At 44.8% G+C, this 21,183-nt stretch overlaps 2 protein-coding genes across 5 annotated transcripts in view; one reads left to right on the forward strand and one right to left on the reverse strand.

Annotated features, from left to right (window-relative positions):
* Positions 1-2,385, reverse strand: part of LOC308066925 (homeobox protein SIX4-like) — a 12,375-nt gene extending 9,990 nt beyond the window's left edge. The window contains exons 1-2 of one of the 3 annotated variants that reach the window (XM_080394887.1): positions 2,263-2,385; positions 627-2,001 (exon numbers count right to left, since the gene is read on the reverse strand). In XM_080394887.1, coding sequence (XP_080251013.1) covers positions 627-1,789 — 1,163 coding nt within the window. In that variant the 5' untranslated portion in view covers positions 1,790-2,001; positions 2,263-2,385. Of the gene's footprint in view, positions 1-626; positions 2,060-2,262 lie in introns of those variants that run through there. The other 2 variants (XM_080394888.1, XM_080394886.1) reach the window with 2 other exon arrangements.
* A 58-nt stretch (positions 2,386-2,443) lies between these two features.
* The window catches only part of MNAT1 (MNAT1 component of CDK activating kinase), a 124,215-nt gene continuing 105,475 nt past the window's right edge, over positions 2,444-21,183 (forward strand). For both annotated transcript variants that reach the window (XR_013929370.1, XM_080394908.1), the window contains exon 1: positions 2,444-2,576. Coding sequence is in view for 1 of the 2 variants with exons in the window: in XM_080394908.1 (XP_080251034.1) it covers positions 2,488-2,576 (89 nt within the window). In the remaining variant the exon portion in view is untranslated. The remainder of the gene's footprint in view (positions 2,577-21,183) is intronic.

The following is a 21,183-nucleotide window of genomic DNA, read 5'->3' on the forward strand; positions in this document are numbered from 1 at the left end:
CGCGGGCGGAGCGCGGCCGGGCTGGGGAGGCTCTCCCACCCCGCGGGGAGCGGCCGGCCGCGGCGCTGGAGGCGGAGGCCTGCGGCGGGCCGGGTCAGGCGGTGCGGCCGCTGAGGCCCGGCCCGGCCGGCCCTGCTCCCCCGCTGAAACCCGAGCCCGGCCCGCTCCCGAGTCAGGTTTCAAAACAGAGCGAGCGGCGGGACCCCACACCCCCGCGCGTCCTCCGGCCGCCGTCAATGATTAACTCTGTCAGGCGCGACAATTAAATAAAAACAAGGCGGGGAAGCGACCCCCCCCCCCCCTCGCCGCCCTTCCCTTCGCCGCCGCGCCGCCCGGCGGGTCACTCGGCCCGGGGAAGGGGTGGCGGCGCGGGCCGGGCGCGGCGGGAGCGCGGGGCGGCGGCGGGGCCCGGAGAAGTTTCCCCGCGCTGCCGCCGCGGCGCGGCTCCCTCCCATGCCTGCGTGCCCGGGCCGGGTGGGTGTGTTGGGAGCGAGGGAGCGGGGAGGGGGAAGGAGGGGAGGACGAGGCGCACCGAAGGTAAGCGCCATGTTTGCAAGGGAAGAAAGAGCCGGGAGAGGGAAGGCAGGCAGGCGGGAGAGGGGGCGGGGAGGAAAGTTTGCCCTCACCTTTTGGACTGGGTCTCCGAAGGATTGCGGTCCCGCTGCCGGCGGTTTTTGAACCAGTTGCTGACCTGGGTGAGGGACAGCCCGGTGATCTTGGCCAGGTTGCGCTTCTCGGCCGGCGAGGGGTACCGGTTCTGCTTGTAGAGCTCCTTCAGCGCGTTGCGGGACTTTTCCTTGAAGCAGTAGACCGTCTCCTCGCCGTCCCAGATCGTCCTGGGCAGCGGGTATTTCCTCCGCAGCCTGTACTTGTCCACCGCCCCCAGGGGTCTGCCCCGGGCTCGCTCCGCCTCGGTGTAGCGAGCCTTGTACCAGAGCTCCTGCAGGAGCGGGTGGTTGGAGGAGTCGAAGTTGTGGCTCTCCAGGATGCTGTAGAGCTCGGCGTAGATGCCCTGGTGGAAAGCCACCAGCGCCCGGGCTTTCATTAGGCTCTCGTTGCCACGTAGCAGATCGCTCGGGGGCAAAGACCACAGGAACCTGGCCAGGCGGTCCAGGTTCCCACCTTGCTGCAGCGCCTCGCACACGCAGGCGACGTGGTCCGGGGAGAAAGCCAGGGGGGTCTGCGAGGAAGAGGAGGAGGAGGAAGAAGAAGAAGAAGAGGAGGAGGGAGACGAGGCAGCGTGGTGATTCCTGGCCAGGAGTTCCGTGTGGAGCAGTACCTGGTCCGCGGCTCCCTCCTCCCCGGCGGCGGCGGAGCCTGCGTGCTCCATGGGGAACGGGGCAGCGGCGGGAGGGGGCGGCGGCGCAGGGTTCAGGGCTCCCGCCGCGGCCCCGTCGGGGGGCACCTTGCTGGCTTCAGAGAGGATTTCCATCACATTTTCCTGCTTGATCTCCACCGCGCTCGTAATCTCGTCCGTGGGGGAGGCAGAAGACATGTTTCGGTTTGTTTTCCTTTTTTTTTTTCTTTTTCTTTTTTTCCCCCCTTCCCCCCGTCCCCTTCTCCTCCTCTCCCCCCTTCCTATCTCTCTGGAAAGTCCACTCCTCCTCCTGCTCTCGGCCGGCTCTAGCCGATCAGGTTTCCTCCCGGCCACGCAATAACCATTAAAGATAGCTGCTATAGCAAAGTAGTGTAAACGGGCTCCTCTCCGCGGCTCCCCCCAACGTGACTCCCAGCCCCGCTGCAATACTATATGGCACCGCAGCCTGCTGGCCCGGCCGCGCCCGCCCATTGGCTGCGCCGCGCCGGGGGGGCGGGGGCTCCCGCGTCTCCAGGGCAACCGTCAATCAAGCGGCCCCGCTCCTCTCCTCTGCCCCCCACCCCGCTCCTTCCCCACCTCCACCTGGAGCGCGGCGCCCCACCACAGGGACGCCCCCGCGGGCGGCGGCTCCCCTCACCTGCGCCGCCGCCGAGCGTCTTTCCCCGGGCCGGGAGGACGCTGGGCTGCGAAGAATGAAAACTCTGAGGGTGCGAGGCGCCGCCGCGGTAGTTACCCGCGGTGAGGTACGGCGTCTCGGCCGGGCCGGCAGCAGGGCTGAGGGGAGCCCCGCTAGGGAGCTACCGCCCCGCAGCGGCCTCCTGTTGATTACTGATTAGGCGGGAGCGCCCCCCGCCCCCCCGTTACAACCGGAGCTCTCAGGCCGGGCCGGCCTGCCCCCCTTCGCGCCCCGGCGCCAGGCAGGTGCTGCCCGGGGCGGCTCGTACCTGCTGGGCCCGGCCGCCGTGGCCCTCGCCGCCGCCGGCTGGCCCTGTCTGATAGTGGTCGAAGCCGGGAGGGGTGCGGAGCGAGCCGGGCCGGGCCCCCGCGGCGGGCGGAACGAGCAGGGCGGCAGGCGGTGCCGACGGGCCCCTTTGGCGGGGGCACCGCGCAGCGGAAGGCGGAAGGCGCGGAGGGAAGGAGAGAGGGAGGGGGAGGCGGCGGCGGCGGCCATGGATGACCAGGGCTGCCCGCGGTGCAAGACCACTAAGTACCGCAACCCCTCCTTGAAGCTGATGGTCAACGTCTGCGGGCACACGCTGTGAGTGGGGCCGCCGCCGCGCCCTGAGGGGGGCCGGGGGGAACGGACGCAGTGAGGGGAGAGGCGCCCCGGCCTGGGGCTGCTCCTCAGCGAGGGGGACCGGGCGGCGGGGCCTGAGGGGAGCGGTCACTCGCTCGGCCCCGCCAGGCCCGTGCGGGCGTTTGCGAGGCGGCTGCGGGCCGCCCTGTGCCCCCGTTGGCCTCTCCCGGCGGCAGCGCTGCAGCCGGCCGTTCCGCCAGGGGCCGGGGGCTGGGTCGCGGTGCGCGGCTGAAGCACTGCTGGCGGCCGCTGCCCCGGAGCGAAACGCTCGCGGGGAGCACACGGGGCCCGGCTGTGGGGCTGGTCACCGGCTCCTGCCTCGAAGGGGTGTGAGGCCTCGGGTATGAAACGCGGAACGTGGAGAAAGATACGCGTTCATCAATTTAAACACTTCTTGTTTCTATTTAATACTGTGCTTGGATAATTAAGGAAAGAACCCCACCTGGTTTCTTTTGGTTTTTTGTCGTGTTAATCCTCCTGAATGAGGAATGCTTTGCCTGAAGGCTTGATGCTGGTTTCAATGTTGGAAAATCCTCTCGTGAACCTGTGGTGATTGTGTTGTTTACTCATTCGGTATTTTTTTGCAGCAAGGGTCATGTTTTTTTTTCTTTTTCCCCAAGGTTGAAAGGTTAAATAATTCCCACCACTGGCTTTAGCTGGTTTAAGTCATATGTAGTCTGAATTCATTCAATTTCAGATCTGGATGTCTTCGGTGTGCAAGTTTTCAAGACTAAATTCTTTCTGGGCACACATTTTAGAAGCCTCATACTGCAGTAGTAGCCCTTTCTGGTTTTTCAGTTGTTTTGTTTGTTTGTTTGTTTGTGTCTTTTCATCTTTCTGGTGATGTGTGTATTGAGCTATTTATATTTTCAAACTACATGTGAATTACATTCAAAAGATGCAGCCCAAAAGCTTTTCTTAACTTGATATAGTACTGGAAGTGAAGCAGAATGAACTGGGTTGCAACAAAGGATTTTGAGTTATTTCCTTAGAAAAAAATGTTAGTTTTCATCCAGTTGCCTGACTTGCGTTGCTACAAGGGAAGGTGTGGGAAAGCAGCAGATGATCTCCTGGTAGGGGTGGTATAGGAGAGGGTGGTGGCATCAGGAGTGCCCCATTGGTGACAGTGATGCTGGCTGTGTAGAAGTGAGCATTAGTTGGAGTTCAGAAGGTAACAGCCACATTCAGCCAAGGCTGTGCAGCTTTAAAATGATGCTTCTATCTTCTATTTCAAGGAAGATCGAAGGGCTAGTGGTCTAGATGATCTTCTGCTTTCAGGCTCCTCCAGAGCCACTTCCAGCAGAGGACAGCATGTTTCAGTTTGCTCTCCTGCTTTGGTTTTCAGTGGGTTCTTTTTGTAGCTGAGCTTTGCATAAGAAAACTAGTCATGTTTCATGCTTTACTGGGTCCAGCTGCTGACACCGTATTTGGGGTCTTGTCTTGCTTTCCTTGTTCCTTGCCAGTTGCCCAAGGACTGCCTCTGCTTCCCCCAGCTCTTGTTGTTTGCACTTCTGCATTTGCCAAGCATTTTATCCAAGGCCAGATCAGTAGCCTGGATTCTGCTTGGCCCAGGGTTGAGCCAGCCGGGTATCTCTGCAGGGTGCTTGCCAGGAGAGGCCTATGCAGGCCCACCCAGTCTGACCTTACCTGGACCCAGCAAGGTCTGTTAGCCCCTCCTTTACCTTCCCAGCAAAGTGTGTCTGTGCAGCTGGGCACCACTGTTTTAAAGTGTATGAGGGTAAAGTTGAAGTCACTGTGTGTGTAGGATCTCTGGATTTCTTTGTTTTTGTTGTAATTAAGGACTCAGTCTTGATGTGGTTCAAGTGGGGTCACTTTTCCACTGTAATATCATTCCAATAATTCCTTTAAAGGTTATGTTTTTATCATTATTTCCATATGATGTTACAAAGCCTTAATGGTGGAAGTAATTTTTTAGTAATGGTTAATAAATTCTCATAATAACTGATAATAGAAGCTGGAAGCTTCTGATCTAGAAGCTGGAAGCTCAGATGAGGTACCTGTGAATGAAGTATGAGAGGAAAAAGGGGAGGTAATTGATATTTGTTCTTCCATAAATTCACCGGGCATGAGGAGAGAATGTTTAACTCTTAAAGCAAGTGAGCTAATACAAGTTTCTGATGGAGATTTACCCTTCTTAGGCAATCTATTCCAATAGTTTGCTGTTCTTGCCATTGAAAATAGTTCTTCTAATTTCAAATCCAAATTTATTTGATATAATTTAAGCATTTAAGAATTCTAATGTGCATTTTATACACCTTGTGAACTCTATTACACCTCTTCTGTAGGAATGTGTCGCATGTTTTGGGGGCTTTCTCTTTGGTATTTTCCACACTTAAGAAATCCCTTTCTTTCAGTCTCATCTCTTCAGTGTTTTTTTTAATTATTTTTTAATTTTTTTCCCCTTACATCTGTGGGCTATTCTCACTGCTTTTCTTGAGGCTTTTTCCACTTGGTTTGCATTTTTCTGGAACACTGGAACTGGACACGGTGCTCTATCTGAGTCCTTAGTACAACAGGCAGAGCCAAAATTACTTTGTGTTCTTTTCATATGATACTTGCATTTCGTATATCTCAATAGGACAATGAGTCTCTACATATTTATTTATCTTTTTTCAGTGATATGTGTGATTTATGTTCTGCATAAGCCCCAGATTCTTTAGCGCTTTACCACTCAACATATCTCTGAGCAGAACAGTATTTAACCTTGCCTTCTGTGTTGTGTTATGCAGCTGATTATTCTTACCTTTTTGCTCTGTCAAACGACGTATTTCAAGTGACTTTTGCACTTGCTTCAAGTGACTTTGGATTCTGAGTCCCTCCATTAAAGTGCTTGTGACTGTCCCAGATTTTCCTCTGTTAACTTAAGAAAATGACCCTTCTTTCTGTCCTGATATTTTCCAAGAGGTCTGGGAGATCTTCAGAGTTATTGCTTGTGACCATAAGAAATTAAAGTAAAGCACAGCAAAATACAGACTTGCCTCCAGTAGGTTCCTTGCTAAATAGCCTTCCCACCCCAAGTTACCTTTTGTAGCAGTGGAGAATGCTAAAAGATTACAGCTGTGTGAATGGGCTCAGTACCTATTTTCTCTCTGACTGACATAATGATAACTTGTCTCTGGGTATGGGTTTCTAGTCATCTCTCAGTACTTCAGCATGTACTGCATTCGTTTAGGTTATATGGCTGTCAGTTTAAGAGTGTCAAAAGTCCAGTTAAACCAAAATGATATTGCCTTTAGTTGCGTTTTTTCTACCTATGTTGTTACAGTGTCATTGGAAGAAATGGCATTTGCTTGATAAGATTTGTTCTTAAATAAATTTGTGTTGAATCTTAATGTTTCATTATCTGAAATACGCAGGTTGTTTGATTATTTCAGCATCTTCCCAGGATCTGTTGGTAACCCTGGCTGGTCCATGTTTCCCTGTGTATTTGGTTTCTTGTTCTTCAGAGGCAGGTGCTTTTGCCCTTCTTCAGGCTGTTGAAACATAATGCAGAGAGCAGAGATGATTGTTGAGGACTGCATTTGTCAGTTTTCAAAGGGTAAATATATGTCTACCAGATTCGACAACCTTGAAGTACTCTTTTAATGCTGTAACCCCTCAATATAGTCCATAGGTTTATGGAAGCTTATTAGGTTGTTTGCAGAAGCATATTGCCTTTATCATGCTTTCTGTTTGAAGTTTGCCAACAAATATCCATGGGAAATTCAGAGTCTTGTCTTTGTTGCCTTGGGAGGTTTGGAGCAGTTGCTCTAATGTGTTTCCCAGTTCTAGCTTGCGTTCTTGCTCCTTTTGCTCTGGTATGAGTTATGTTAGCCAGGTAATACATTTTAGTGAATGAAGATCAATACAGAAAATGTCCCAGGTATTTTGGCATCATCTGTTAGAGATTTTTCCTTCTCGTTGAATAGTGGGTTGATGTGCTCCTTTTTAACGGCTCACTCTTTCACTGCAGACCTTCTGAAGGAATATTTTCATGTTACCTTCAGTGTTGCCTCTCAGTAGTTTCTTTCCTAATGCTTTGATCTTTCCCGTTTTGTTAACTGTGCTGTTCAGTTTATTAAGTGACCTTCAGTGATTTGATTGTGCAAAATCTTTTGAAACTCAAATCATTAAAGAGCCTATACTGTAGCGGAGATGATTTGTCGGTAAGCTTCAGATCTTCCTCCTGGGTTTCAGGTAGCTTGTGGTTTTACTGCTAGTTCATTTTCTTTATTTTGTAGCACTGTTTTGCCCTTCTGAAGGATTGCAAGAGTTGCCTTCTTGTGCTTTTTGTCAGCTGAGTTGTTTCAACTTTCATGTTCTTAGCTGGTTCTTCCCCTTTGATTAGAATGAAACTAGAAGAGCCTTTTTCATTGTTTGTTTGGTTCCTTTTTCTTCTAGTCTCCTATATAAACAAAGTTAATCCCAAAGTATTTTACAGTTTGTTGGGCAACGTGTGGCCTGTTTGTTCCTTCTTTTCTGACAGAGGCCTGCAGTGAAGGTTCCCCTTGCTGTGAAGTCCTGTGCTTTGGAGATTTGGCTGTTCTTTCTTCTCCCCTTCCCCACTTAAATCTCTCATCTGGGGTAGATACTATGTGTTAGAGTGCCTGTCCTGGGCTCCCATCTCTCTCTTAGTGTGACCTTATTCCTGCCAACACGTTTTGTCTGGATCTTAGCACCAACTTATGCAGATAGCATTTCTCCTCCCTTGTCCTTTACCTGTGTCAGTGTGCTTGACCCTATGTTAGAAGAACTCACAGTGACTTTCTCCTCATGCTGCATGTTTGCCATGCTCAGTTTCCCTGTGGTCAGTGGGGCTCTGTAATGTGTTCATGGCCACTTGTGGCAGGACAGGGTTCATGTGCTGATAAGCACAGCGGTGCCGTGGTGGAGATAAGGTACAGGCAGATGAGTGCGAGAGTGAAATTGGACAGTGTGTCTTAACTGTAAACATCCTTCAAGTTGGGCTTCCGTTGCAGTTTATTCCAATGGAACTAAGCCAAGCCTTACTTACAGTTATGGCAATGGGGTTTTTTTGGGGGGTTATTTCTTGGGATTTTGTTTTCCTTGGTTATTGCTTCTCAACCAGTATCACCAAAAGTGTAATACCATGTGTTTTTGGCATTCGAGTAATGTTAAATAGGCCTTTTCCACTATAAATCTTCCCTGTCACTGGAAGGGAGAATGATAAATTAGCAGTTAAAAGTTGTTCTAGGATGGGACTTAGTATGGAAATGCTCAGTTCAAGAAAAATGAATGTCTTTTAAAGTTTATTTTCTTAAGTATAACAGAGGTTCAAGGCATCAGATACTTGGCTTTAGAGATGCTTTTGTGCAGGGGAAAGTGTGTCTAATTATGGAGAAATGCTTGATTAAAGTTCTGCAAGTTTCTAAGGTGCACTGATGGTTTTGCCTTCTTTTAAAAGTTCACTATCAAGGATTGTATTCAAAAACCTTTGTGTGTGCATGACGATGTTTGATTATTCAGGAGGTTCCTAATGTCTTTTCTGAGCGTACAGATGCTGGGTGCGTGCTTGCCAATGGAGTTGTAATCCACCTGGCTTCATTTGAGACCATGAATTATCTTTTACTCTGCCTGCCTGGATTTCATTGCCTGTGTTGAGTTTTAGGAGGCAGGTTAAGCATATCCCACTGATTTACTTACATAAAGAGGAAAGGAAATGCATCCACCAAAAGCTGCATTAAAAGAATGTTAAGGTTGTTACTGCAAACAGGACTGGGTAAAGAGATTTACTGTTGGCTGTAAACTTGGACCATATGGTCTCCAACAATCAGACACAAAAGTCTTAGGTAAAAAAAGTAGTTAATTGGGGCTGCTGGTTTAGCTTTGTTGTCCCACTGCCCACTATAGGGAGGAGGGGGGAAACTGGTACGTAAAGCTCTCTTTAGGAGCCAGTCTTGCTGCTCCAGCTACCTGTGACCTATCCTGACTTGTAGAGAGGAAATGTGTGTGTCTACAGACCAACGAAAGCAAAGAAACTCCCTTTCCTCCCCAGTGTCGTACCAGCTGTTGTGCTGTCTCTGCAAAGTGTCTTTCCCATGCTTGACATCTCTGGGAGACAGGGGCACAGGTACCAGCACAGCCTCTGCAGAAACTGATAGGCTTGATTTCAGCTGCTGCCAGTGTAGTGTTTTTGAGTTTGCTGCAATCTTATATGGTAGTTAATGAACTTGCTCTGTTAGAAGCTTTTCTGATGCCTTTTTCCTGTCTGAGAGAGACTTAACGGAAAGGTGTCCAGACTTCTTATTAAAATGTCTTTTTTTTCCTTTGTTTTCCCAGAGGGTCATGTGTTTATTTCTCGTTTAATCTGTTAATAAGGTTTCCAAATGAAGACAGCAAAAACACCAATGCTTACTATCTCTAGGCCCAGCTTTGTGTTGCTCAGGGGAGACATCAATTTACCGAGTTGTGTTGTGGGGATTCTGTAATCTGCCCTGCACCCTGTTATGACTGTTCCAGGGATTCATTAGGGGGTAAGTGCATCCTCCGAGAAATTAATTGCAGTGCCAACAGCTGCTAAAATGAAGAAACGGAGGTTTCATTATTTGTATATTTATTTTAATGTTAGGAGCATTTGGAGTTTTGCGGCTGTCAGATTCCCCAGGAGTTGGAAGTAGGAACATCCCTGGTGAATAGGGGGGAGAGGGGTTTCATGCCAATGTGTGGGGCTGGAGTTGTTGGAAAAAAGTTCAGAATCTTCTTGTTTAAACTCCTTCCAAGTTAAAGGATTGCTTGGCTTCCTGCTGCATTCTTCTCTGCAGTGTGGTTCAAGAAAATGCCTTTCTTCTAAGATGGGGGGGGAAGCCCTGGAGACTGTGGAAAATAACGTAAAATTGTATTTCAGCCAAGTGAGTTTGAGTGAAGAAGTCTAACTAGAGGTAGGCAGTGAGGATCTGTCAGACCTGTAACTTTTACCTTGAGCATGTGGGAATTAGGTGCTTAAATACATATTTAATTTTATTTGGCAAGCTTTTTTTCCTAAAGAAAGTATCTTACATGCAAGGTATACAAGGACAATGATACTGTAGTCAGGGCTGTCATTTGGAATGTAAAGGTTGGCTGTGATGTATATGATTTTTAGGGCACCAGTTTTCTTTTAATACAAAAGTGGTATGCGAGCTCCTGAGCGTAGATGGTATGAGTAGTGCTGGTTGAACTATAGAAATCTGCATGTAGATGCAGAACTTGTGAACAGGCAGCAGGCACAAGGAAAGAGCCACCAGCCTCTGGTACTTACTGGACCCTTGCAGGAGCTGATCTAGCTTGCTAACCTAGCAGAAAATAAACTTTTTTTTTTCAGGTTATTGTGGTGGTGTTTGTACAGGTCTAGTGAGTTGGAGTGGCTTGTGAATGGTTAGACAGGCATCAGAGATGGTGCAGGGTAGTCTGTAGGAGCATGTGTCCACAAGTAAGGTAGGAATAGGGTTGAAGGAAGAACCTTCCTCTAGCATAATGGTAATTTAGCTTGCACCATTTTGTGAAGCTGCATGCTTAAAAAGCTGGCTTGTCTGAGAGAGAAAGTGCTCTGTTTTGTCTCTTAGGCTTGTTTTCTTGCTGCTCTTGCCATATCACATCTCAAATTAGATTCCTGGGTGGGAGATCCTTACTTGGATGAAAAGCATAAGTACTCTTGGTGGACTAAAGCAGATTGGGACTACATATAGCTAAAAATCTCAACCAGAAGGGGAACTTTGTGTGGTCCTAAAAATGCCTACTTTGCTTTGGGGAGATAAGTAATGAAAACTCTGTAATGTATTTAATTCCCAACAATTTACATCTCAAGAGAATTCTCTTCGCTTCTTCTGGGGGAGATGGGAGACACGCCAGGGAGGTTTTTAGTCACGTTTGTCAGTTCTGCCATGGGAGGTTAGATTAACTGGTGCTTATTTGAAATAGTTGCACAATCATAGTCTGTCTGCATCCTCAAAGTGAGAAACTTTTTTAAAGTGGAATGTATTCTCTCAGAAAGAAAGCTTTTTCCTGACTTCTTAGGGAATAAAAATCTAGGTCATCTTTCTTCTGTGTCTTTTTGGAGTTATTCCTGTTTTTATTAATTGGGATTAGATGCTCTTTGGACTCCGTTCCATCCCATTACTCTTCCAAAAGTCTCTCCGAGTTAGTCATGGGAGGTGATTAAATCACTGCTGAAATGCCCAAGAGGTTATTTCCTTCTGCCATCTAGTTTTGACAGTGAATATTTTCTTTTAAATTTGGCTCTGAATCATGGTCTTAATACTTCTGAGGATCAGAAGTGGTGTTAATGTTTCAGTTACATTATTCTTTTGGTTTAAAACTGACATATTTAGAAAGTCTTTCTCTGAGCTATCGGTTGGCATGCCTGCTCAGCAAAGCTTGCAGAGCTCTATTCTTCATTTCTATTAAGTACATTTTGGAAATTTAAGTTGCGGTTCTGCTTGTGAGATGTGACTTTGGCAAGAGGAAAGCTATTGCTTATATCCTGGGTCTCCAACGAGTAAATTGAAAAGTAAAATCTTCTTTGATTCTGAAAATTCAGTCTGGCTAAATCTGCAGCCTGGGATCCTGCAGATGGCTAATGGGTTTGGGTGTCCAGCTTCAAACATGCTTGACCCTTTTTGTTGGCTAAATGCTTACCACGGTAAGGTTGAGTATGGTAAATGTTCAGTATGGTAACGGTCTAACACAGGTGTGGTAGATCTCTGATTAAAAGAAGCGTTTCTCAAAAAGATGGCAAACAATAACCTTTTAAACAATTTGCTATTAGACAGCTTTTTCTTTTTTCTTTTAATTGCACCTACTGCATTATAATTCAAGCCAACAATTCTGTGGGTTTGTGAGGAAGAAGGACATTTGACTTGCTTCTGTGTGGTTGCATTAGCTGTCAAATGTTAATAAGCCATATGCATAGATTTAATATTTATGAAATTAAGCAAATATATTCCTGAGTAATTTAAAAAAGCATGTCTCAGTAATTGTAAATTCACAGTAGAGCAGATCTGAAAGGTCCCTCCTGGCGTACTCAGGAGTTGCATTTGTGTGTGTGCTTTTTGTTGGAGCAAGGATTGTTTTTTTTTTTTCCCCAGGACAACTGAAAGCGATGTTTGAAGAAAAGCTAGTTCAGCAACATATCCAGTGTTCAGATCTAGTTAGGAAATTAAGAAATAAAGAAAAAATGTCTTCCCTGATAGTAACAGGGTATGGGACAGGCAGGGTGCTGAGCTTGTGTTGTGAATGCCTAAGTTTCATGTTGCTGGTTCCCTTTTTGGTGTGATGATATACAGGAAACAGTGGATGTTTCTTCACGGAAAGGCCACTCTGGCTGTAGTAAAAATCATAAGTAGTAGTCCTTAGGGTGAATCGAATTTTGTAATGACATCTACTTGGTTTTTCTTTTTTAAAATTTTTGCAAGAATTACATTTTACCAGGCCAGATCTGAGCAGAGACCTTAGGAATTGCTCCGGTATATGACAAAATTAGACTGTAATTGTTGTAGCCAAGAACATTTTTTGATACTTGAAAATTATATTCTAAGTTGTTCTTCCTTTGAGTATAACACTTATTGGGGGAGAGAGAATTTTTTGAGAATTCTTGCAGTCTTTTTCCAGTGGAATACAGCTAAGTTCAGAGAGGTGAGAACAAGATGCCTGTGCCACAAAGGAGCAATGAGCAAAGTCATCTGATCTGATAAATATTTTGGCTCCAAATTGGGAAACATGTAGATAATGATTCTTGCTGTTCCCACAGTCCTGCCACAATGATTGGCACTCAGATTAAATTCTATATCTAAGCATTTGCAGAACCCTGGACTTAATGAGAGCATGACAACTTCTTCAACATTATAGAGGAAGACAGTGTTTCTGCTGAGAGTTAGGAAATAATGGGGATGGGGCAGAGTGAGAAACAGGTGTTTTTTTGTGTTGTGTGTTTGGTTTTTTAAGAAGCAGTGTTGAGGTAGAAGTTCCAAAGCCCTAAGAATATTCGTGTCTCCATTTTTTTATTAATGCCAAACCAGGCAGCTAGGCTGTCAGTTTGGGTGGCGAAGAAGGACTGGTGTTCCTAGACAGCAAAAGGCAAGGGAGTGGTTTGGCTGGTGATGACACCTCCAGACTGCTGAGCTGGAATGGGAAGTGCTGGGTCTAATTGGGCAGGAAGGTTTGGCACTGGGGTTAAATGTGTCGTAAGAGCCGTTGGCAGAGCTGGGGTGAAGAAGGATGACCTCTGGTCCCAGACAAGTGCAGGCAGACAATCATTTAGTGTCTTTGTCATCCTTACTTGCAGTGTGTTGTGTGTCTTCTGTAAAAAAAAATTAATAAAAAATAAATTGTTACCTTTGTGGGGATTAGGAGCTGAACAATTTGTAGGGGTAACTAGCAACTAGATAGTCTTTAGTGTGAGCATACGAATAGCCCTGTGTGAATAGAATTGTTCAGATTCTTTTGGGAATAGCTGTCTGTAGGCTTAAAAAGACTAAAAAAAGTAGTCCTTACACACCTTGGATGGTGTCAGGGAGGACTGTTGATGGCAGTTGTGTAGTTTGATAGGCCTGTGACTGATGTACTATGAACTGGAGGGGGGAGGCTGCCTTTAAATGCCTGAGATCCCCTTTTTCCTGGAAAAAAATGAAAAGTTATCTTTAGTTTTGGGATATGGTTGTATTCTGTAAGGGGGGGAGAGAGGTTAACAGAACTGAGAGCAGTGGCAGGATGAGTTGCTGTTGCTGTGAATGTCATCAGCTGAGCAGACTTGGAGGAATTTAGGAGCTGGAGAGATACTTGTCTGTTGAGCTTGATCTAGAATTACTGTGTTTGTTTGAACCCTTTTGTTTCCACTTTTGCAACAAACCCTGGGCTAAAATTTTGCTAAACAAATCCCTGGTTTTGGGGAAAGGTAATACAGGACAGAACAGCAGACGTGGCCACACTTAGCTGTCTCCACATGGGCAGTATCTCAATGGTGTATGAGTGGAACAGCCCCATGGAGGTTTACTTCTTGTGGTGAGGTTAGGGAACTCAAATTGCATGGAGTCTGTGTGGGAACCTTTGCTGCCAGCTGACAGCTTTTGCAAAGGAGCCTTCTCTTTTGCAAGGAACATGTGAGTGGGAAACATCTCGTGGCTTTTTGGGAAACTCTGTTATGCTGTAAGGGTGTTGAAAGGGGAGGTTGACTCCCAGTCTTAACTGTGTGGCAGTAAAAATCATGAGGGGGGCTTGCTTAGGGGGAGGGGTATAACTATGTGAGGACTTGGGAGGAGGGGTGATGCCTGGGCTAGAGGAGGGTTTAGGACCAGCTGGGAAGACTGGGGAGAAACTGGAGCTAAAGAACCGGAGGAAGTTGTGAGGTTCTAGAAGGATGAATGCATGGGGAGCTGGCGGCTATGGGAAGAGCAGAGGTAAGGATGGTGCGTGCACATGTCTGTGTGCTTGCACGTGGGGTGAAGGGGTGTAGGTGTCTAAATGGAAATTAGCTGGGCAAGGAGTCTGTGTCTGGATCCAAAAGTCTTGGTCAGGGGAAGAAGGAAGGGTGCAGAAGGAGTTGGCGTTCTGGTATTTGGCCTTCCCTCATTGGGCTGGAGCAGCACCCGAGGTGTTTGAGTTACTTTAGAGAGCCCTGGGGTGGAGTTGGCTGAGTTCCTGGAGCCTGGCATTTCACAGGGGCTCCAGCTGTGCCCCTTGGACTGCCCTGAAGCACAGGCTGTGTGCAACTGCTCCTGCGCTCCCTGGGAGCTGTGCTTTGAGCAGAGGAAATCCTATATAGCACTAATGCTAATCAACTCTCAAATCAGGAATGTGAAATTTGGGCATGCTTCAAGCATTAATTACTGTGGCTTAATTTCCTTATCTGGTAATGTGGGGATAATACTACCTCATGGTGGTTTTGAGAAGGTCAGTTATTTAATGCTGACTATGCATGCCAAAGAAAACTAGAGGTGGAAAAGAAAAAGTCAATGTGTCGAAGCAGGATTTGAACAGGGCAGAATAAACAAGGTCTGAGGAGAAACCAGCATTGTCTGCATGCACGTTAGTGGAGCATTGCCTATCCGGAGGGCTGAAAGAGGTGGCAATCCTAACAAGCTGGAAAGAGCAGCCCTACATCTCTGTTCCTGGCAGGCCATGCACGTTAACTGTAAGGAAAACATGTAATGCCTGGGCCATATATTGTGCAGGCTTGTTAGAGGAATAACATGACACTGAGGCCTCTACCCTGCTGCCTGACTTAGTTGACATAAGGTAATGGATATCGAGGGAGTGGATGGGGAGGAGCTGAGTAACTGCCTGATTGCATAACCCTTTTTTTCCAAAGGAAACTGGGCTAACGTAATGTGGAGATATAATAAATTTATACTGTAGTGCATGACCACAAGAGGGATCAGACCACTTGAATTTTCACTTCTGCATTTTTGATTCTGCGTTCTTTCATATAGCTTGGTTATGGGTGTTTTATGTATGGAGATTTTAGTTGTCTGACTTGCTGGTAATGCTGGAGATCTAATTGAACAGTGGGCTTGTGTCTAGTTTATTTATTTTCTGTCACAGGTCTTTTTCTTGGTTTCAGTCTCTGTAGTAAAAATAAGACTGTATTACTGTGTGACTTTGGTTGTTTTACGTTTCTACTTGCACAAGAGGTTATGTCTTTATTATTTGCTAGGAAAGACTTCATTTCCAATACTCTTGTTACATCTTCTTAAGTGAATAATTTGAAGATGACTCTGCCATTAAGTGAGTTCAGAACCCATACAGAGTCTGTATTTTATATGAGCTTGATCATTCAAACCTGTTTTCTAACTTTCTTCCAATTCCTCTCTTGTATAATTGGCAAATGTATACAATACAAGTGCTGATCATTGAATATAATGGACCACAACTGCTTTCTCTTACACCTAATTAGTCCAACATTTCATTTTAAAATCCATATGTATTTTAGGGTAGTAGAAAGATGCAAAATTGCCAGAAGGAGAATTGCCCCAACTTTTTTCTACTCTGTGTCCTTCCTTCACAAATATAGAAGCAGCTATATCATTGAAAATTTAATGAAGCTTTCATCAATATAATGCTGTGCCTCTACATTCTCTGAAACATATTCATATTTAATGAGCTTCTAATTCTAATTTCAGGTAACAGGAACAACTGAATATAACCATAAATCTGATTTGTTTGTGAACAGCGTGTCCCATGTCATTTACAATTCATAAAGTAGTCATTGGTGACCAGTGTGGTAAAGCACAGGAAGAGTTGTACATCTGAGCATCAAGCAGCTGCTATTTAAATCTGCTTTTTGGTAGTTTGTTAAAAAAGTTTTCTCAGACCCTTATTTTTATTTTTTCATAAAAACATCACAAAAACCGCCTCAACAATGACCCTAAAGCAATGAGGTTGTTGTCAGTGTCATATTTGAGTATTTCTATTTCATGGAGTTTTTTAATTCTTAGCAAGCCTTAGTTAAGTTAGCTCCTTAGTTAAAAATGTACAATAGTGGGAAAATATTTTTGGATGTGTGGGAGAGCTGGTAATTCTGAACAAAATATGGAATTGTGTATAATTAATTACAGGAGATGGAAATAGTCTAGGAATAACTGTGAAAATATCCTACTGCACTCTGGACAGTCTCAAACTGAAGGTTTCTATAGAGCATGAAATAACGTTGCAGTGCTAGGCTTGGCTGGAGGCAGCAACAAGGCTTGTTTTGGCTCTTTCTTACTGGGAGTGAATTGTAATGCTGAAAAGATGGTATTGTTTACCAAATTTTATGCAATAACAACACCTATGAGTACATAATTACATTTTCAATTAAAATAAGAAAACATTAACACTGAAACATTGTTTTGATCATGTGAAAATACTTTATTGTTCTGTCTCCATTATTTAATTTATGGTCCTTTTATTGTTTCTCATAATCATAATTGACATTAATCCATTAATATTTAATTTGTGTTTTGGAGGTTAATTGCAGAAAAAGGCCATATAATGTGATGCCATTGAATATAGAAACATAAATTTTAATAACCGAAAACATTGTCTACTACACATAGTATTGCCTTTGTAATAATACAAAAGGCAATGTAGAGAATAGTATTCACTCCACCCCCTTTTTTGGCAGTATGCAATTTTCTGTTTCATCTGTTAAGAAGTTTTTTTTTTTAATATTTAATAAAACTACACTTGCATGACATGTTAATATCCTGGTTGTTTTTGATTATTCTTATTTTCTTGTGTTAATTTACTTGGAGCATTACGTTAGCAGGGCTAATCAGACTGTTTTCCCACATATATTTTTAACCAACTTTTTATGCACACTTCAGAAGCCTCACAAATGAAACACTGTATGTTGAGAGTATTCTGTGGATATTCTTACTGTTTTGAGTATGTGTAGCAGCCCCAGAACCTTATTCAATCTTTAGCAAGACTTAACACCTGACCTTCATGGTCTCCTCTTGGAGCAGACTGAGAGTTGTTGGACTGGCATCCCTTGGGAGGTGCAGCTCTGGTGCTGGTGTCCTTGGAGCTGCCAGTGTGCTCTGATTGCCACTGGCACAGGCTTGTGGGGAGTCGGTGAGAGCGGTGGTACACAGCCAGATAGGATGGGGCAGGAGTGATCTGCCTTTTGTCTCCTCAATCAGCTGTGCCCTGCTGCGATTTGAGCCCTTGCCCAGGGGAAGCTGTAGCAAATGCATCGCAGCCTTCAGTCAAGGACTCTTGTAATTCCTGGTCCTGATGGTTTCCCAGCCCCTTGCACATGTGCCAGCAAGAATGCTGCTTTTTTACCTTCTTAATTCTTCCTTTACCTGATTGTAAAGGCTTTCAGAAACTCTTTCCTCACGAGAAAAGATCTGGTGTGGGCAAGCAGATCTGGCATCTCTTGAAGAAGGAAAATGAATTTGTTTGCTGTACCAGTCTGTTCTAGGCATTTCATGCTGGGCCATGTCAGATATGTATCGGTGATAGATACTTCCACTGTATACTGATTTCTTTATTTACTGAATTCATGATGTCAATTAAAAAATACAAATTTCTAATTAAAATTAAAATCTTGTTTCCTAGCTGTTTGGGATGCAGAGCAGTTCAACAGCAGCATGGATGAAAGAACAGTGTTAATAAGACTGTTGTCTCAAAAGACTACCTCAGTTCATCAGGTGCTTGAATGCCACTGTAGTGTTACTCATGTAAGTAGCCCATGGAAACAGTGAGACTCCTCATGTGAGGATTATTTTTAGGATCAAAACCATACTATTTATTTTTACTTCTAAAAATTGTACATCAGTTTTTCTGACAGTTGTTTTTCTGTGAAATAGTTTACTTAACACATACAGACAGTTTATTTAAGATAAGTTGATAGGAGTAGACTCGGAGTTTGTCCTAATGCAGTCACTTTTCATATTTAGCTTGGACTATACAGTAGAAGCTGAAGGTGGTTGAGATGAGGGAGTTGTGTGTAGGGTGTTTCGTGTTGTGGGTTCCCCCTGCCCCCCTTTAAATATTACTGGTGCAAAGGTCTTAAATGGCTGTTCCTCATCTTCTCCTGAGTGACATCTGATCTTTTTATTTGGCAGTCTTAGGCACGGACCTCTTTTGACTAGGGGATTGTAATAAATATGCCAGTCCATTTCATGATGAGAGTGCCTTGTTTTGTGCGAGTTTGGAGGGGCTACCTTAATAAAACTCTTGATTTCTGCAGATTTTTTTTCAGATTCTTTGAAGATAACTTAAGTATTTTGACCTGGAGTGTCTTGTACATCAAAACAAAGCTTGGAATGTAGCTTTTGAATTTAACACCCAGAAGGTAGAAAATTCCAGAAAAAGGATTTCTTGTTCAATATTAGCTTGGTTCCTCTGTATATATGGTAGCATGCTATTATTGATGCAGACTGCTAATTTTCAGCTTGCAGGACCTGTTTTGTACCATATTCAGGGAATATTTTGATTAGTTATTTTCTAGACATTATCAGGCATATTCCCTTTCTGTATTGCTCAGTGTTTCTGCATATAAAACCTTTTATGCCTATGTATTTCTCCTGTGATGTAAAAAAGCATTGCTACCTTTGTCTTACTGATGAGAAAAATCATGATGATTTTACAGGGCTCTCTAAATTTTGAAGTGTGGTATAAGTGGCATGTTAGAATGTCTTTCGCATCTACCCTTCATCTTCAAACATAACCTGCTTCCACAGCAAACAAAAATAGCCTTTTGAGAGCCTTGTAATGAAAAGTGTTAAACTTAGACTGTGCCAATCCTATGAATAGCTGTTGGACATTCCAGAAAAAGGTATTTGCATTAGTTAAGGTAATTATATTTCAGCTTTGCTCTGTGGTATAGTTTTGGAGTTTTTTAGAGGTTTTACTTTGTGTTACAACACTGAGCTCATAAATAACTTGTGATTTGTGCAACCTGGTGTTTGGGCAGGTAATCCACTGGATCATCTTAGTGCCACTGACCAAGATGAAAACTGAGGTTTTGGTCCTTGGAAAAGGAAATCAGGTTTAAAAAGCAGAGTTTCAAAAGGAGTGGGGTTTTTAGGGTCATGAGGTGTTTTTTGCTTTGTTTTTCTTTTATTGCCCCCCCCCCCCGATTATTTTTTCTGTTATGCTTTGTTATCCAGTCTCTCACACAGTTATATTGGCACATCTGAGGGGCAGCAAGCTGCAATGCCAGGGCAGCAGGTACAGGGAAGGGATGGGGATATGCAGCAGCAAGGTCTGTTTTGCCACGAGAGAAAACCTATTGTGCAGCTGCCCCTCTGTGTTTTTTTTCTGTGGGCCTTCTGTGTTTTCTGAGACTCTGGTAGCCATGTGCCTTCACATGCTGGTTTTGACTATGTATTTTTAAGCTGAATCATGAACAGAAGGGTTGTGCTTTGCCAAGCATCTGCGATCGTGCCCTTTCAGTGGTATTGTTACTGCTTGTGCTCAAGATGTTGTTACTCTTCCTGCACTCTGCTACTAGTGCATACAAGCTTTTTGTCTGGCCTTGTTGGTCTAAAGTATTTTTATGCTTTGTACATGAAGATGTAGATGTCAGATATCACAGGTTATATATAAAGGCTACAGGAAGAAAAGAGGAACAGTGATGTGGTTAAAACACAAATGTGTGTTGACTTCCACTTGAGTCTCCATGGTTCCCTGTGTCACATGCCTGTCCCATCCTTGAGTTCCTAACCTCTTTATCTTGACAGTGAATGGTGAACCGGTTCAGGGAGGTGATCCATTTTCAGGTTTTAGACTAGTTATCAGCTGATTTAGCTCCTTGTACTATTCCTGGGGACATATACTGTTGTACAGGTACTAGAACTTGAATGTGGGGTGGGAAACTATGACAGCCCAGATTTAAAAGTAGGATAAGCTACTGTAGGACTAGATGCTACCTTGCACTTGTAGTAGCCACATGTGATGCCAGCAAAAATAAATAAGTGTCTGTATTAAGTACTTGTATGTGTGTCTGTTGATAGCTTCAGTGCTGTGCAAGGAGGGTGTTGTCTTGGTAGCATTCCTACAGCATACAGTGGCCATGTAGGTGTGTGGCAGCCATGCAGAAAAAATCTTTGATCTTAGATGATCCCACACAATTTCCCCAATGCGTACTGTGGGAGTTCAGATGTTTGGTTTAGTTGACAGCCTGAGAATGCAGAGGCTCTGTTTTTCTTTTGCTCAAATGCTGTGTAGCTTGGATTTGGATTTAGTTTAAACAAATTGCAAGGAACTGTCTCTTTATGTTATGTAAAGTTTATGTTCCTGAAAATAAAAGGATCACTTGTGGATTACTGGAAGTGTTGCAATTTGATGAAAGACTGTGCTGGGGAGGATACAACTTTCTCCTTGAAGTAGGAAGAGTTTTCAGATTGCTTCTCATTCAGATCTTTTAATAGTCCTTTCAAAGCCTGGGTGGTGGTTGTGTGTGTGTTTGGTTTACAGTGACCTTCTAGCATTGTCACCAGTGTGAATGAAAAGCTGGCATTAGATATTACTGAGGAAGATGGTCATTGCACCTTATGGTATTTGATAAGAGTGGTGGTTTTCATTTTACTTAGCTTTCTTTTTTACAGAAATGAAAGTGAAGATAATACAAAGCAAAATCTGTTTGGATGGTAGGGGCAATGGAAAAAGCCTTGAATTGGCTGTAGTCTGAAAAGCAAACTAATTTTGGCAGGGGAGGTGAAGATACAGCAGGAACAAAAAAGCACCATTGTCTCCTGACTGAGTTGATAGTGTCTTGTGCTAACTGAAGTGCTGTTTCAGTTTTGAGCTGCAGGGTGGGATGGGGAGTAACACTGACGTTTGAGCTTCGTGGAGCATACGTTTAAGCAATAGTTTATTGTGTTTACAGCTCTTAATATCTATGCTGTTTTTCTTTCCCCCTGGGAGTAGAGTAGGTGGGCTGGTGTCAGGGAGCGTTTGTGCTGTGTCAGAGGGTGATATGCATGTATGCAAGTCATCTTTGTCCCCTGTCTTTGGAAGCTATCCCACAACTTTGATCTGCAATGTGTGCAGGTGGAGAGAAGGACAAGGAAAAGTCTTGCTCACATTAGCCTCTTGAAAATACTTTGTGTCCCTGGCGTGCTAAACTTGGGGTCTTTTCAAA

This window comes from Falco punctatus, assembly GCF_963210335.1.
Source record: "Falco punctatus genome assembly, chromosome: 7".
In the NCBI taxonomy this organism is placed as follows: domain Eukaryota; kingdom Metazoa; phylum Chordata; class Aves; order Falconiformes; family Falconidae; genus Falco; species Falco punctatus.